Source organism: Ctenocephalides felis, unplaced genomic scaffold (assembly GCF_003426905.1).
Source record: "Ctenocephalides felis isolate EL2017-DRISC unplaced genomic scaffold, ASM342690v1 CF-g0.4_SCAFFOLD_03572, whole genome shotgun sequence".
NCBI classification, from domain to species: Eukaryota; Metazoa; Arthropoda; class Insecta; order Siphonaptera; family Pulicidae; genus Ctenocephalides; species Ctenocephalides felis.
In genome coordinates, this window is record NW_020539726.1 from 45,252,225 (window position 1) to 45,269,676 (window position 17,452).

The following is a 17,452-nucleotide window of genomic DNA, read 5'->3' on the forward strand; positions in this document are numbered from 1 at the left end:
TCTCAAGATGTCTGCGCTGTTATGTCAAATCATTACTGTCAATGTCAAATGTTAAGTCGATATTTCTTTGAATTAAATTATATACATTCATAATGAATAATTATTGATTAGTTAATTTATTAATTATAATTAGTGTGTAAAATGTGTGGTGTAGTTTAAAAATATTGTTATAATAAAGAGTGATGGAAAAGGTGCGATGTAATAAAAATATATTTAAATGTTTGTTATTTTATTTACTAAAATTTATAAATATAGAAATTTATTTTCCTTCACTAATGCTCCATTGTATTAAAATTGTAAAATATATATATATTTAGACATTACAACAGAACACACAAATAAACATATATAATATTTATTAAGTTATCAAAACTTTATACTGTTTTGAGTTTGAGCTAGAAATGCACCATGGAGCAATATTTTTTAATTAATTAAGAATACCCAATTTTGATAGTATATTCCACTAAATAAAGGCTATGATGTTAGACGAAACGTATGGGTTTTAAACCCATAAGTCACTTTTTTAAAAATGCATTCATACTATTTTTTATTGATGTAACGACTGATCTTTAAACCTATCTAATATATATATATATATATATATATATATATATATATCTTAGATGTAATCTTATATGTCCTTTCAGAAAAACTCTGAAAGAGAAAGAAAAAGACTACATCTGAAATTGACAAAACTCAAAAAAAACTTCTCGATTCAAAAACTTCAATCAAAAAAACATCAACCGGTACAAGCAAAACCCAATTGTTTGATTCCTCCACAAATAATGTCGACAAAACAAGTATCAACAAAAAATCCACATCACAAAAGGAGAAAACAACAACAGATCTGCAAAAAAAGGAAAAAGTTAGTAAATCTATTATACAAAACGGTTCTAAAACAAGACTCGATAAAGATAAAGATAAAGATGTTTCTAAAACAAAGGTAGAAGGTAAGAAAATTGATACAAGTAAAATTAAAAACGTGCAAGCAGATAAAAAGTATGCAAAAGTACCAATAAACTCAAAAGAAAACTCTTTCGTTGATCAAGTGCCTTATAATGCAACAAAAACTAAGTTAGTTAAACCTAAAGTCGATGATAAAACAGGTTTAGATAAAAAGAAACGTATCGTAGCTGATAGATTGAAAAATGGTGATGCAAAAGTCAGTTCGTCGAAGAAAAAAGATAGAGTTATGGCTACTCATACAAATGTTACTGTACAGTCGCCTGTTCATTCGAAACAGAACTCTTTGGTTGAAGATTTGTCACAAAATTATAATGAAGTGTCTTCTATGTATAAATCGACACCAGAAGCTTTTGGTGACAACATAAAAGTGTCTTCTAAGACAAAATCAAGACCAGAAGATCTTGGAGACAACATAAAAGTGTCTTCTAAGACAAAATCGATACCAGAAGCCTTTGGAGACAATATAAAAGTATCTTCTAAGTCAAAATCGTCCTCAGATAACACAGAAGTGCCTTCTTCTTCAAAACCAACACCAGAATCTCTCCGTACCAACACCGAAGAGTCTTCTATCTCTGCACCTAAAAAACTGAAGCGTGAAAAAACCTTGATCCTGGAAACAAACGAAATAAAAATCCTTAAAAATATTAGCTATACCATCGACTTGGACAACCCCGATGCGGAAATATCTTTAACAAATTATCCAAACGATGACGAAAATTACGACTACGAGGACGATTTTGAAAGTTACGAATCAGATTTCGAATCTTGTAGTTCTAGTTCACCAGAAAACCAGGAAGAAGACACATCTGGGAGTGACCAGGAGGAAGATAACGAAAATTTATCATCTAATAACGATTTAGATAGTTCTAAGGATATGGCAGCTAATAAAGATGGTACTTTTAAAGATTCTGGTGCATCAAAAGTTTTTACCCAAGACGAGGAACGTAAATTGGATTCTGGTAACTTTGATTTGCCTTCTAAACCGACTTTAAGTTCACCACCTACGTTAACAGACATCAATGAAACCGACAACGTGGTTGATGAAGGATTTGCTGAACAATCCAATCCAAAAAGTGATCTTTTAACTGAAGAATCATCATTAGGTGATGATATTGTTGTCCATTACGTCGAGATGCAACCTTTAACTTACAAAGAATTCATGGACAATAGTCTTCACCAGGAATCGCTACAAATACAAGAAAATCAAGATATGAACATCGATGACCTTTACCCCATACCTCGGTACATCACCGAAACTGATAACGCCTTAAATCGGGACTTCCCCGTAGACTTTCCCAAACTGAATACTTTCCTAAGAAAAGCCGCAAAAGAAGTTCTGTCTTGTTTAGAAGAACAGTTGCAGCCGAAATTGAAGCACAATAAAGAAAACCTGGATTTTAGCGAAGGATATTATAAAATGCACCAAGATTTATTCAAAGGAATTCCTGCCAGTTGTTTGTGTTTTCAAAACAACAAAAAATTTTTGGCAGCAGCTTTTAATGAAGTCAATTTGAAAAACGAGAGGCGCAATGCTTTGGATTTGGGTTCTGGGGATGATATTGATATAAGGTAAATAATAGTAATATAATATATAAACTAGTGGTGTATGGCATCGTGCCTTAAGGCAAATTGCTGGATCGTAACAAAATGTTGGAATATTAAATGTTTTCAAATTATTATAAATACTGTAACATTTACTAATATTTCTAAATGATATAAACTGATTACAAAGTAAAAAATTATTTATTTAAAGTATATCAGTGAGCTTTAGAACTTTAGCCAGAAATAAAATTAAAATCTTTATTATTTTCAATACAAATAAAAATTTGTTGAAAAAAAAACAGTAATACATTTTTTTTTCTAAAAGCAATTGTTTTGTCAACACAAACAGAAAGTTTTTTGGAACATTCAAATCGGACGCTTAGTTCCCTCAAAAACTGCCATTTTTTGCACATTTAGCTCTGTATCTCCGAAACCGCAGGACCTGCCTTTGCCAAAAACTAATAACCACTTCTCACAATCATTACAAATTAAATGTTTTTTAGATCATTCAAATCGGATGCTCCGTTCTCTCAAAAACTCGATTTCTATTTCTACACTCTTTGCTCTGTATCTCCGTAACGGCTGCACCTGCCTTTGCCAAAAACAAATCAGCACATCTTCCTATCAATTGTGCGTCCGAAAACGTGGACTAAAAATCGTATTCATACATACATTCATACACACACACATCCATTTTTTCTGTGGTATGCCAAAATGTTCAGAAACCCTGAAACGTAAAGATATGCAAAAATTTTCTATCTCTATTTTTTGGACGATTACAATAACTTACCCTACGGGAAGTTAAATAATAAATAAACTAATTAATTTATTAAAATATTATAATGAAATGAATTACAGATATTATAAATATGTTTGAAAGATTTATTTAGAAATTATTTCTGTTTTCAAGTTAGTTTATTATTGCTTTAATTTAAATATTTGATTTTATAATAAACTTATAGGGATATAAAATAAATAATATGCATCATTATAAAGAAATTCAAGGGCGAATCAAAATTAAATAAATAATATTAAAAAAAAATTAATTAGGGTCCGCCAGATTTTTTTTTGAAAACGCTGTGAAAAACTACTGAATATTTTCTCAAATTTTTAACTTCCCGTAGGGCAAGTTATAATAATCGCAAAAAAATCGAAAATGAAAATTTTTATATATCTTTACGTTTCAAACGTTTCTGAACATTTTGGCATACCTTTGAAAAATTGACATATGTGTTTATGAGTGTGTGAGTTTGTATGTTTGCATGTTTGTATGTATAATGTGTGTGTGTGCGGATACAAATTTTCGACGTTTTCGGGAACAAGGGTCAACCCATTTGAATAATTCAATAAACATTCGATTCGTATCGATAAGGAGACGTGCTGACTGGTTTTTGGCAAGGGCAGGTCCAGCTGTTACGGAGCTAAATGTGCAAAAAAATGGCAGTTTTTGAGATAAATAAGCATCCGATTTTCTCATTTTGCTTGTGCTGACGAAATAATTGCTTCTGGGGAAAAGAATTTAAATTTTTTATTTTTTTTATTTTTCAAAAAGTTTTTGTTTTAATAAAATTTATTCTTTGAATATTTCATTAAGGCGCAGTTCTAGCAATTTGCTTCAAGGTTATTGTTTCAATTTAAATAAAAAATACATGATACATCATTATAAAGAAGTTCAAGAAAAATCAATTAAAAAAAAAAAGTACACAAATTTTTATATAGGGTCAGGCAGATTTGTTTTAAATGCTATGAAAAACAACTACTGAATAGTTTCTCAAATTTCGTTTTTCATTTGAAAGTACAATAATAATGGAAAATAATTTCATTATAAAAAAACTAGAAGACGAAATGATTCTTAAAATTGCACAATTGTGTGTTTTGTTTTCAGAAGGACTAAATCGGATAGTTACATCTGCATATGGCACATACAAGACATTTCAAGTCCAAAATACATTTTAAACTCAAAATCAGCAATTAATTGCTGCAGTTTTATAGATAATTATGTTCTAGTTGCTGGATGCAACGACGGGTAAAATAATTTGAATAACTTATAAAGTATTATTAATATCATTTTAGTAGTAAATATTTTGTTTTTCTAGATCTTTACTATGTTGGGATTTAGATGAAAACACAAGTAAATTTGATGAAACTTTTAACAGAAATATAAAGTTACCGAGTCAGGTTATAATGGAAGAGAATTCTGAGCGTGGTTCCATCACACAGATAACTTTTATGAGTGATACGGAGTATGATATTAATACACAGGTATATATATATATATATATATATATATATATATATACTAGCAAACCCGACGAACTCCGTTTCGCCACCAGATGGTTTCGTGAAAAAGATGAAGAAATTTTTTGTTTGTTTTATATTTGAAAAGGAAAAATTTGATTTTTTTATATAACAGTAATGAATTTATTTCGATTACAAAAATGAAGTGTTTTTAAGTTGAACTTCTCTAAGTAAATGAAAGTGTATCCGCAAATTATCCGTTTCATTGAAGTGCTCTTTGGTAAACCACATTTTTTGTTTTTTGGTCTGACGTTAACACAAACAAAGCGGATAGTTTTTCAGCTCGTGAGCAGGCAACGTATAACTGCCCATGTGAAAAACAATGATTTTCTAAAAAATCTATTTGAAATTTATCCCGCAAACACTGAGCGATTGGCCTTGCGACTTGTTATTTCGAACGCAAGGCGAACTGGAAATTGCAATCGTTTGAAGTCAAACGGAAGACCAGTCGGAATCATTGGTATGTCACCAAATCGCCAGAAATTTTTAATTGAATGGTGAAATTCAGTGCGTGTACATCATTATTCTTTGCGGCAAGAATTGCTCGTTGACTTAACCAAGCATAATTCTGATAATTCTCACTAATGTCATTACTCGAATTTTTAATTACGGTGCGTGAAGTTCCAGCAGCTTGCATTAAGGCACGATGCCATGCACAACTAATTTTCTTAGCTATAAACCTTGCGGAGCCCGAGACCTCCCAACGAATGCAAAATTGTCGAAATCGGTTCGTGCGTTCTCTAGTTATTTCGTCAGGAAAGAAAACCCGACTTATTTTTATATATGTGTATATATATATACTAGCAGACCCTGCAAACCTTGTTCTGCCATAAACAATATATCTAGTGTAAAATGTTTTAGAAAATACTAACTGATTGCAAACGAACATTGTGACCCGCAACTTTTTCAAATAATATAATTTTTTATCCAGGTCTGTGTCCTTTACAAATACGGCTACATCTCCATCTGGACAATCGTCAAAAACCAACAAACCACTCTCAATCAACTAAATTTATCAAAAGACTCCTCTGGCCTATCTCTACAAAGCAACGTCCGTCTATTCAACAGCCACACGTTGAAAATAAAACCGTTGAAGAGCAATAAATTGGAACAGTTATTAGAAAACCAAGAACCACTTTTCAATGATACAAATAAAAAGGACTTCAACAATATGTTGAATGATTCGAATATGGATTTGGAGTATTGTAATATGTGTTTAGATGCCACTGATCCTCGACTTGTTTATGTCTTTGCAAAACATTCACAGTATGTTGTTGCTTGTAATGTCAGTTGGGATGATCGATTTCAGTATTATTCTTTCGATAATGGTGAGATAATTGATAGATAATAATATTAATATATATATATATATATATATATATATATATATTTTGTATGATTCTGAATTTGATGTTGACATATGTATTAACATAGTCTAATAATCGGGCATAACATCAATAAAAAACATGAATTTCTTTCAAAAATTTATTTTAAATCCATACGTTTCGGCTATAATCCTAGCCTTCATTCAGTGGAAACTAAAAATAAAATTAAAAACTAAAACAATTGAATTGGAGTGAAAAGAAAAAAATAAAATAGTAATTAGTACTTACAATTAGTTGATCTTAGTGTTAGATTGGAAAATTTAATAATCCATGGTATTAGGATATGGTAATGCACTACACTATGTATTATAAACATTAACTTGAAATTACACAATATTTTCACAAAATACTGATTTTCAAAAATCACAATTGGATAGTGTTTATTCGTAGACTGGTTGAAGATGTAATGGAGAAAGACATTTTTAAAAATATTTTTACCAAGATTCTACACATGTGTGGAACGAATTGCGAATCCTTTGCGCGACGCTTTTATTGTTTTGTAAGAAATTTGGAAATGTTATCTAAATAGAAGAGATTTGTGTCGCACAGCGTGTTGAGTTCATTCCGTTTATTTATTGTCTTATTGTTATAAATAGTTAAAAAAGATCCTTATAAAGAACTTATACGTACTCCCGATAACAAAACTAATAACAAATTGGTACCAAAAACCAACTAACTCTGGACGCTACCTTAATTACTTTTCTTATCATCCACTCAAAATGAAAATAGGTACTATAATAAATCTAACTGACCACGCAATACTTCTATCGGACAAAACATTTTGGGACAACAACATCAATTTAATTACAAAAATTCTAACAGATAACTAATATCCCTTAAAACTTATAAACTCCGTTACTAGTAACAGACGAACGTACCTTTTGAACAAAATGGACAATTCTACAGTACATAACGATTTACCTGACTCAGAAACTCATTCTGGTGTAATATGTTTGCCATACATCAAAGAATTGTATGTTCCTTGGAAAAAAATCTAAAAAAAAATATAACTTTTTTATAAATCTGGACTCCGACTTGTAACCAATTTAGGCAACGACTAGTACTATTTTTACCAAAACAAAAACCCCTTTTAATATCGAACGACTTAGAAATCTCGTCTATCAAATTAATTGTCTAGATTGTAATTTAATTTACATAGGAGAAACAAACCAGAACTTAATGAAACGTTTACAACAGCATAAAAACAATTTAAAAAATCCGAGACAATTTAAAACTATGATTGCAGAGCATATTTATACTTTAAAACACAATATGGACTTTTCTAACCCGACTGTACTACAATTCGAACAAAATTTATTTAAACGAAGAATTATAGAAGGATCTTTTTTAGCTATTTATATCAATAAGACAATAAATAAACGGAATGAACTCAACACGCTGTGCGACACAAATCTCTTCTATTTAGATACCATTTCCAAATTTCTCATAAAACAATAAAAGCGTTCGCGCAAAGGATTCGCAATTCGTTCCACACATGTGTAGAATCTTAGTAAAAAATATTTTTTAAAAAGTCCTTTCTCCATTATATCTTCAACCAGTTTACGAACAACACACTATCCAATTGTGATTTTTTTAAATTAGTATTTTGTGAAAATATTGTGTAATTTCAAGTTAATGTTTATAATACATAGTGTAGTGCATTACCATATTCTGCTACCATGGATTATTAAAATCTTCCAATTTAACACTAAGATTAACTAATTGTAAGTACTATTTACTATTTTATTTTTTCTTTTCACTCCATTTCAATTGTTTTAGTTTTTAATTTTATTTTTAGTTTCCACTGAATGAAGGCTACGATTATAGCCGAAACGTATGGATTTAAAATAAATTTTTGAAAGAAATTCATGTTTTTTATTGATATTATGCCCGATTATTAGACTTTGTTAATACATATGTCAACATCAAATTCAGAATCATACAATATATATATATATATATATATATATATATATATATATATATATATCATTTAACCATTTATCCATTCCAGATACTCCCCTTCATCTATGCTCAAACCCCAACAAACAACCCTGGTTCTCGCTCCTATGCACAGAGAACATTTTCATATTCAAAAAATTCCATCCAAAGCCCATAATCAAAATTACAATGTCTACAAATTTACACCAAAGTCGACCAAAACCGAATGAATGTTACATAAAAAGCTCTCCGAGCCATCCTGGACTTTTGTTTTCCATAAAAAATACACATTTGTGGATATTGGATGTAGTGAAACAAGAAATTGTGTGCGAAGGTGATTTTAAAGAGAAAATTAAGGATGTTGAGATGTGTCGGAGGATGGACAGGGATTATCTGGTCAGTAGAAAAAATATTAATATAAAATTTATTTCTGCTAATGTGTGGTTTGTTTTTTCAGATAATATCCCTTAAGAATCGCATAGAAGTTCACAAAATATCAAAGAAATATCGTTTAAACACTTCAGACGACATTATTAAGTACCAAGAAGAGTTGTCGGATTTTATAAAATTGTTTTAAAAATATTTTTATATACTTTTTAATATATTGCTATAGTCTAGTCGTTATTCTAGTCAAACTATTTAGATATATTTTTGATTTTTACACTAGTTGCACTTTGTACCTGTATATATATTTATAAAACAAATACAAATATATGATTATTAAAAAATGGTTTGGTATTATTATTGATCGAACAAAATGTCATGGAATATAAATGATAATATAGATTTACTTATATTTCTTTCTGTGTTAAATATTATGCTTGAAAGAATATTACAAGTCGTGTATAACTTTTAATTAATAATAGAATTCCAAATTATCCATTAAAAAAAATTTTAAATGGTCAACTTATTAAGGGGTTATTCTAGTGTAGGGACATGAATTTTAAGTAATTTTTAAGTAATCGTAAAAAAGAAGTATTCAATGTTTTATTATCATTTTTAACATCCCGAAGGAGAAGTTTATGTTTTCATAAAAAAATCCGATTCGCTAATTTTATGTTTTCTCGACGTTTCAAACCATTCTGAATCGGATGAGACCAAATTTAAGGGAATAGTATGTGTGGTTGTGTGTGTGTGTGTATGTGAACAGATTTTTGCCGTAAATCGACATTTTCTCGAAAACGGCTGGGCCGATATCAAAAATTTAAAAGCCACTCGATGTATCTCGACCAGGACTATCGTTTATCAGTTTTGTGCGACGATCGGCCAAGCCGTTTCTTTATAAATCGCAAAAAAGTGAAAAAATTTTCGTCTACGTTTTAGCCCGCAATTCTGAATCGATTTTGAAAATTCAAAAACCGTTCGAAAGATATTGGTTGGGAATCGTGCTGATTAGTTTTTGGTAGAGATCGGCCGGGCCGTTTTCTTGTAATTAACTGTTGAAAAAAAAATTTAGGCCGATTTTCATGGAACTTTTTTTGGCATTATATATCATGGTCTTATAGAACTTACTGTAATATTACGGTCTTACGACAAGTAGTTTAATTTTAAAAATTCGTCAAACTTTGTTAAAATTATTATCGTTTTTTTTAAAGTAGGATTGATAAAGTATATTATTTACACTTTTTTTTTTTGATTAAGTCGATTATTTACACATATCGGGAAGTTCATGTAACTTGCCACAAGGCTAAATACCAAACCAACTAGTTTTTATAATTTATCTATCAACATTACAAGAGTACAGAAAAAACCTAAAACATAAAAAAAGTTTAGAAATTAGCTTTTGTTTAAGTGGGTGTCTCAAAAAATTGATCATGAATAAATAAAAAAAATATTATTAATTTAGAATGATGAAAGTAATGGCATATACAAGGATTAAGTTAAAAATATTTTAACATAATGTCTACTGTTTAAAAAAAGCTTCAATTTCTTTTTTGTTTCTCAAACTTTTAAATAGTGAAAATAGAAAATTGGTGATGAGGCTAGTATTGCGAGAGAGAAGTCTATAAAGAAGATTCTCTGAAAATTTCAAGTAAATTGGTCCAGTAGAACTTGAGAAATCGTGGACAATGTATTGATAAAAACAGTTTTGAGAAAAACGCATTTAAAAGAAGGAAACGGAAGAAGATTATCATAGTCAAACAGCTAAATTTCCAAAAATAATTACAATTTTTAAAAAAATCCTCTCGTATATGTATTCTTGAAAGAAAAAAACAATCTTTTTGATTTTCCACACTACAATACCACCTTATACTATATTTTTTTTTATAATTAAAAAAAATCAAACATATTTACAATAACCAGAAAGAAATTTAAAAAGTTTTAATTATCTGTAACATGTACAATTGAAAATATATCAATATGATATCAATGTGATGTTGTAATGGATGATGATAATTTAAAATAAAAAAAGTCTACAATTTAATAAAACATCTATCTGAAAAAATCATTCAAAATCTATTTTCCTGTACATGGCACAGAATCTCAACAAATTCAGATCACGTCACAGCCATCTCATTCTACCATTTCCCAACATTTATTTCTTTTCATGTTTAGCTTGCGTTTTATAGGATATATAAGAATTCCACCCCACCGAAACAACCTGCACGAACAGCACTTGATAATTCAAAGGCATCATATAAAAGTTCACCAATTGCGCAAACGGCCACAGACAGTAGTTGGCTTTCATTATATCCACATAGGTAGTTTTTGTTTCTGCAATTGCTTGATGGAACGATTTACCTGTTACTAAATTCAGGGATGTTACAATGGCGAAGGTGAAATTCGGGGCCATCAATATCTGATCCATGAGCATTTTTTGAAGTGGGGCGAACTTACTAGGTTTGACTATACGGTGAAGAGTTCTGTACCAGACTGTCAACCATGGAGCCTAAGGTAATAATAATAGATACATGTATAATTGATTTATAAGATATGTATGTATATGAATTTTACTTACGACAACTGTGGCTCCAACAAAGCAAAATCCAAGCGTCCTGCTGATTTCATACTGACTGAAAGGCTTTTTTTCTAGGAATTTTTGGGCTATAAAATCACCGACTCCCATAATTAAACTAGTTTGAGCCACTTGAGTGAGAAAGGGCTGTTTCGCCAACATAGCTTGATATGCTGCAAGTACTCGCCTCATGGTTAATTTTTATTTATACAAAACAACGTAAATAAAAATTAAAAACTATAAAAATATTTTAGAATATAAATTTTAATCTAAATCAAGATAAAAATTTAAAAACATCTTTGATTACAGGTTAACCTTCACATGTTTTTGCCGACATGCTAAGATTGACAGTTCTCACTGACAGGTTTGATATTTGAGGTTAGGATTAATTTTATCTAAAAATCTGCAAATTAATTAGATAATGACCATAAAGACATAATTATTATTATTTCATCACGAGCATATAAATATAACTAATAGATATTGATAATTTAAAGTTTTGCTGGTTGTACTCATTGACAGTTGTGTTGACAGTTTTCATAACAGGTTTCAAATTAAACTGACACTTATTAATAAATTATTGCCACATAGACCTATGTGTACGTAAACTATAAACAAGATCAAATTTTATAAACATTATATGTTAAATTTAGTATATTAATTAATTAATTTAATCAAATAATATAAATCTTAATATTATTTTGACATATAACTTTTTTGGTTCTGTTCCCAACTGACATTTATCCTTCAATTCATCAATAGATGTCAAAACTTGTCAAAATTTGACATATTCACTTTTGTAAGCCGCCCACGAACAACAAACTCTTCAATTTTCCTTCAAAATCTCTTAAAATACCCAAAATTATGTATAATTTAATAAACACAATACTTCTTCTATACACAGCCTGCATAATTCACATATCTCACGGTACGTTTTACACATAATGCAATATATATTCACAATTTAAATATTCTAGGTTATGTTTCAATTTGATGGCTGACGTGGTCTTTTGTAAAATACTATATTTGTAATGAAATTTTTGTGTTTGTAGCTGGAAAGGCTACTTACGTGACTTGTGGGTCTGTTGTTAAGCTTTTGAACGAAGATGGAAATGTCAGATTGCATTCTCACGATGTTAAATACGGTACTGGGTCTGGACAGCAGTCTGTGACTGGTACGAAGATTCAGGAAGACTCTAATAGCCATTGGCTTATTAAGGCTCCTACAGGAAAGGAATGCACTAGAGGGTAATAAAGTATAATTAAATTAATAATCAGCACTTTGTTAATATTGTATTTATTTGTTTCAATAGCGAACCTATAGAATGTGGGTCTGTAGTACGGTTGCAGCACATGGCAACGAAGAAGAATCTGCACTCACACTTTTTCCAAAGTCCTTTGTCTGGTAATCAGGAAATCTCATGTTACGGAGACTCTGAAGGTAGATAAACATAACATTTATATAACATGTATAAGTACAATTAGTTATTAATATTTTATTAAGGTGTTGGAGACACCGGTGACCACTGGATGGTAGTTTGCTCAGGAGACAAGTGGAGACGTGACCGCAGTGTCAAATTGAGACACATAGATACACAAACGTAAGTAAAATCATATAAAAAAACTTACATTACATTTACTTACATTTCAACTGTATATTTCTTCTCTCTAGTTACCTTGCCACCTCCGGTAGGACTTTCGGTCAACCCATCAGTGGCCAAGCTGAAATAGTAGGTGTCTCAAACCCCCATGGCGGCTATGTCGATTGGAAAGCTGCAGAAGGTTTATATATTCATCCAAGTGAATTTGGATCTAATTATCGCTCTCCTGATGCTGGAATTCATACTGAGTTATAATCTAGGATGAATTAGATAAATAAATATTATATGCCAGTCGTGTGTGTGTATGAGAGATTTTTGTTGTGTGAAGAGTACCTACAATTTAATGACATTAGATTTATTGTAATTATATGTGATTTATGTTTTATGCACAAGTGTTAGAAATAAATAGAATGTTTGTAAGAATTTGTAATATATAAATGAATAAATATATATATGTATATGGAATTAAATATTACCGGCCTCCTTCATTTGCATTAATTTTTTTCTAGTTTCTTATTTTGCTATTAGTTATATTTAATTCTAATTAGTGCTCATATTTGTTGTCAATTCAATGTGTTATGTTTCATTTTAAAACTCTTACAATAGTCCTTTTACATTAGTCAATCCATTATTTTTATCAATATTCATTTCCTGGTTTTAATGCATCATTATTTTTCTATGAGCTAAAATAATTAATAAATAAAATTATAAATTAATTATATTTTGTATTCAAAATAACAAAACTTACCTTTTTTATACCAGTTTTCCTTTTATTCCTGTTCAATTATTTCGGGAATAATTTATTGAAACAAATCCTTGTTATATTTTTAAAATTTATTCACGTTTCGATAAATGTTCCAGAAGTGTGGTAACATTAACAACAATTGTCTTGAGAAGCGTACACATACACATACATACATATATGTATATATAGGTATATGTATAATAATATAAAATTAGTGCATTTACAATTATTATTATTATAATTATTTATATTTATATAATATAATTTTAGATAATTTTGTTTTATTATGCATGTGTGTAATTTTAGTTATACGCACAAAGAGGAAAACAACATACACACATATTCATTTATACACGCATTATAAAGATCATCAAACTTTTGGCTAGTAGAAATGGACATAGAAATATATATATATATATATATATATATATATATATATATATATATATATATAAACAAATGTAATATTTTTTCAATATAAAACAAAAACAAAATAATAATATGGAACTATTATCACTTACAACAAGAAATTACATAGTTTAAAAAACCTTTCATCAAAATTATTATTACTTTTGAAAATAACATAAAAATTCAATAATAAAAAAACAAATGTAACAGCAAAGCAAAAAAATAATTATATATATATTTATAAAAGTGATAATAGCGAATCACAGTTAAGCAGGGCACACTTTTACACATAAATTGAAATATATATATACATATATATATATATATATATATACAATACATATATATATATATATATATATATATATATATATATAAATATTTCCAAATGACAACAAAGTATGCAAACACACAACTACATATCAAAAATGTCTTTACATTAAAATTATTAGTCTTATCAAACACTTATGTACTAAAATTTAAAACAAACATCATCATCTCTACATATACACATATAAATATATATATATATATATATATATATATATCAATCACATATGTATATATGTAAAGATGATTTACAATTTAATTAAAATAATGCCCCCTAAAAAAACTTTAACACCAAAGCTTCGTGTGAAAATGATTGACAACACGAAAACATCAAAACGAATTGCACAGTTATTGTTACAAGTCTACTAACATTACTTAAAATTAAAGCTATATGTTAAAACAATTAATATTCATAGTTAAAAATATATAAATGGATAAATGAGGTAATATGAGCATATTCATTATAGTGTTTATGTATCTGTATATATATATATATATATATATATATATATATATGTTGAAAATGTTTAAATATATATATATATATATATATATATATATATATATATATACATTTAGTTTCTTGACATACAAAGTTATTTATGAATAAAGTTAGTAACAAATTTTTTGATAAACGTGTAGAAATGACTACAAGCCTATGAATACAAATATTTGTCCATAAGTTCTTGATAAAAAAATGTTTGTTACAGTATAAATATTTTTTAAAGGCCAAATAATTTATTACTAATAAAAAATATCAGAGAAGAACATGACTGCTTGCTAATACAGTCATTTTGCATAAAAATTTGTAAATAGATGGTTTATTAAGTAAACCTTTCATTTATTAAGGAAAGCCATTAACCCCCACAAATAACTTTAAAGGTACTTATAAATATATTAAAATAAGTAAACAGTATAAGATCAATGCAAGTTGGAAAAATATATCACAAATTTGACTTCGAATATTCTATAAAAGTGTTGTGGCATAAAAATGCAATTTTAACCAAATAAATAAATGGTTTCAAAATTTTCTTCTGTATGCCAAGAAATTAAGCAATATATATATATATATATATATATATACAATACATATATATATATATATATATATATATATATATTATACAATACATATAATATATATATATATATATATATATATATACAGATTATTTGAAAAAAGTAAATGCTTTAAAAATTAGTTAATGGCACATACACAAAACTAATAATACATATATCAAAAACCTATATAAACGTACAAGAGAGTAAAATGTATAAATTCCCATATTGATTGATTAAAAATATCCTCCAATTAACAATAATTAATAAAACAGTAAAAATCTAAATATACTAATTCACCCACAGAATTAAAATCGGCAGGACTGCAAATTTTAAAATCATTTGCGACATGGTATAAAATATACTACATGGCATACTGATTGCTTATTTGATTAATTTACATAGCAACATCGTATTGCAAATATTTAATACAATTTGTGATCTAAAAAGGTCTGTTTAGTTTAAGCGACTTTAGTAAAAAATCCACTTTTGTGTGTGTATATATAAGAAATAATATGTATATATATATATATATATATATATATATATAAAGTGTATACAATATTTAATATTTTATTTTGTTTGAAAACAAAACTAATTCATATATATACAACACACATACACCAAAACGTACACAAAGTTTTTAAAAGATATACATATATAAAACAGTAACAAATATAATTATTATTATATATATATATATATATATATATATATTGAGCTATGATATACAAATTCTCAATTTTTAATAAAAAAGTTTATAATTCAAGCCGTTTCCATTCAATAATAAATTCTTTTAATTAAATGTTAAATAACAATAATTTTGGAAAGATGTGCCATTCAAAATTTAGAAAAATATCTTAATCAGTTTCAACAAGTTTGGAAACTACTGTTTAAATAATATTATTATGATATATTTAGTAAAACAAAAATGACTTAATTTTTAGAAATTATAAGTCCAATTCTAGTCGAGCTGATAGGTTGGTTTTTGTTGCAAATTAAAATAATAAATCATTGATTTATAATTGTTGTTATTTTCGCTGTTATTATTAAAAAGGTGGAATTATCTCTCAAAAAATAATTTCAGCAATTCTACTTGAGCTTGCAGTTTCATAAAAATATATTTATTTTACTCTAATATAATTTAATTGTTCTAAATATTTAAGTAATTATTTATGCTGTTTAAAAATATATTTTAAATATAAACGACTATTTAATTGAGAACAATTAGTTGTAGATTTAAAAATGTTATATATCAATTAACTATCTTAGAGATAAAAATATCTAAAGAGTGTATAAAATTTAATATGAATGGCTATTGTATTCAGAAGAATTAGTTGTAGATTAAAAAATGTTACAAAACTACCTTAAGGATAAAAATATCTAATAAATGTATAAATTTGGCATGAATAATTATATGCCTAACTAATAAATAGATAAATTTCTTATCTCAACATGGTACAGATATTCTTTCCCAAAAAACAATTCCACCAATTTGAGTTTAAAATTCTGGTCAAAATATGTTTAATCTACTGTATAATGTCTTATTATAAATCATTCTGAAAATTTAAATAACTATTTAAATTAATTTACATTAAGAATATAATTGAAATATGAATGGCTATTATACTTAGAAGAATTAATTGTAGATTAAAAAATGTTACAAAACTATCTTAGAGATAAAAATATATAAAATTTATGAACAAATAATTTTATGAATTTATTATTTGAAATTGATTATTAAAAACTTCAATAAAAACAGCAGGTGTAAACATTCTTTCCCAAAAAAACAATTCAACCGATTTGACTTTAAAATCCTAGTAAAAATATTATTCTACTTTAAAATATCTTAATATAAATAATTCTATTTGAATAATGATTATTAATTTGCTTTAAAAATACAATTTAAATATCAATGACTATTTTAAGTTAGTTATAGAAAATGTGTAACCTTTTTTTAAGTTAAATATTCTTGATAATTATAAATTAAATTTAAAAGGCTTAAAACACTTGAAGATATCGTTTGATTTATCTTTAAAATTAGATCTAACAATTTAGAATCTAATAAAATAATTAAACCAACTCAAGCTTGAAATTCTAATAAAAATTTAAGATAGTATTATAAATAATGTAAAAATATATTTAAATATTTTATTTAGAAGAACTAGTCGTAGAATTTAATTTTCATCTTTTTTACCTTAGAAATTTGATTAAATCTGAT

General features: G+C 27.5%; 3 protein-coding genes across 3 annotated transcripts; 2 read left to right on the forward strand and 1 right to left on the reverse strand.

Annotated features, from left to right (window-relative positions):
• The first annotated feature begins 182 nt into the window (after positions 1-182).
• Positions 183-8,709, forward strand: LOC113388578. The gene is made up of 7 exons (XM_026625947.1): positions 183-191; positions 662-2,535; positions 4,394-4,534; positions 4,605-4,770; positions 5,738-6,134; positions 8,206-8,528; positions 8,590-8,709. Exons 1-7 carry the CDS (start codon positions 183-185, stop codon positions 8,707-8,709), a joined length of 3,030 nt encoding a protein of 1,009 aa, XP_026481732.1.
• A 1,930-nt stretch (positions 8,710-10,639) lies between these two features.
• On the reverse strand, positions 10,640-11,378 carry LOC113387962 (protein Mpv17). The gene is made up of 2 exons (XM_026625371.1): positions 11,092-11,378; positions 10,640-11,022 (listed from the first exon to the last, which is right to left on the reverse strand). The coding sequence occupies exons 1-2, from the start codon at positions 11,278-11,280 to the stop codon at positions 10,669-10,671; spliced, it is 543 nt and encodes a 180-aa protein (XP_026481156.1). The 5' UTR covers positions 11,281-11,378; the 3' UTR covers positions 10,640-10,668.
• Positions 11,379-11,894: 516 nt separating this feature from the next.
• Positions 11,895-13,086, forward strand: LOC113387799 (stromal cell-derived factor 2). Its single transcript, XM_026625177.1, has 5 exons — positions 11,895-12,016; positions 12,141-12,336; positions 12,402-12,529; positions 12,593-12,689; positions 12,761-13,086. The coding sequence occupies exons 1-5, from the start codon at positions 11,953-11,955 to the stop codon at positions 12,942-12,944; spliced, it is 669 nt and encodes a 222-aa protein (XP_026480962.1). The 5' UTR covers positions 11,895-11,952; the 3' UTR covers positions 12,945-13,086.
• The last annotated feature ends 4,366 nt before the right edge of the window (positions 13,087-17,452 follow it).

Excerpts from the sequence above, each read along its gene's own strand:
- LOC113387962 (XM_026625371.1), bottom strand. The coding sequence starts at position 11,280 with ATGAGGCGAGTACTTGCAGCATATCAAGCTATGTTGGCGAAACAGCCC. Across the intron at positions 11,023-11,091 it reads TTGTTGGAGCCACAGTTGTC|GCTCCATGGTTGACAGTCTG; the intron begins GTAAGTAAAATT and ends TTATTACCTTAG.
- LOC113388578 (XM_026625947.1), top strand. Across the intron at positions 4,771-5,737 it reads AGTATGATATTAATACACAG|GTCTGTGTCCTTTACAAATA; the intron begins GTATATATATAT and ends TTTTTTATCCAG. Across the intron at positions 8,529-8,589 it reads GGATGGACAGGGATTATCTG|ATAATATCCCTTAAGAATCG; the intron begins GTCAGTAGAAAA and ends TTGTTTTTTCAG.
- LOC113387799 (XM_026625177.1), top strand. The coding sequence starts at position 11,953 with ATGTATAATTTAATAAACACAATACTTCTTCTATACACAGCCTGCATA. Across the intron at positions 12,530-12,592 it reads ATGTTACGGAGACTCTGAAG|GTGTTGGAGACACCGGTGAC; the intron begins GTAGATAAACAT and ends TATTTTATTAAG. Across the intron at positions 12,690-12,760 it reads AGACACATAGATACACAAAC|TTACCTTGCCACCTCCGGTA; the intron begins GTAAGTAAAATC and ends TCTTCTCTCTAG.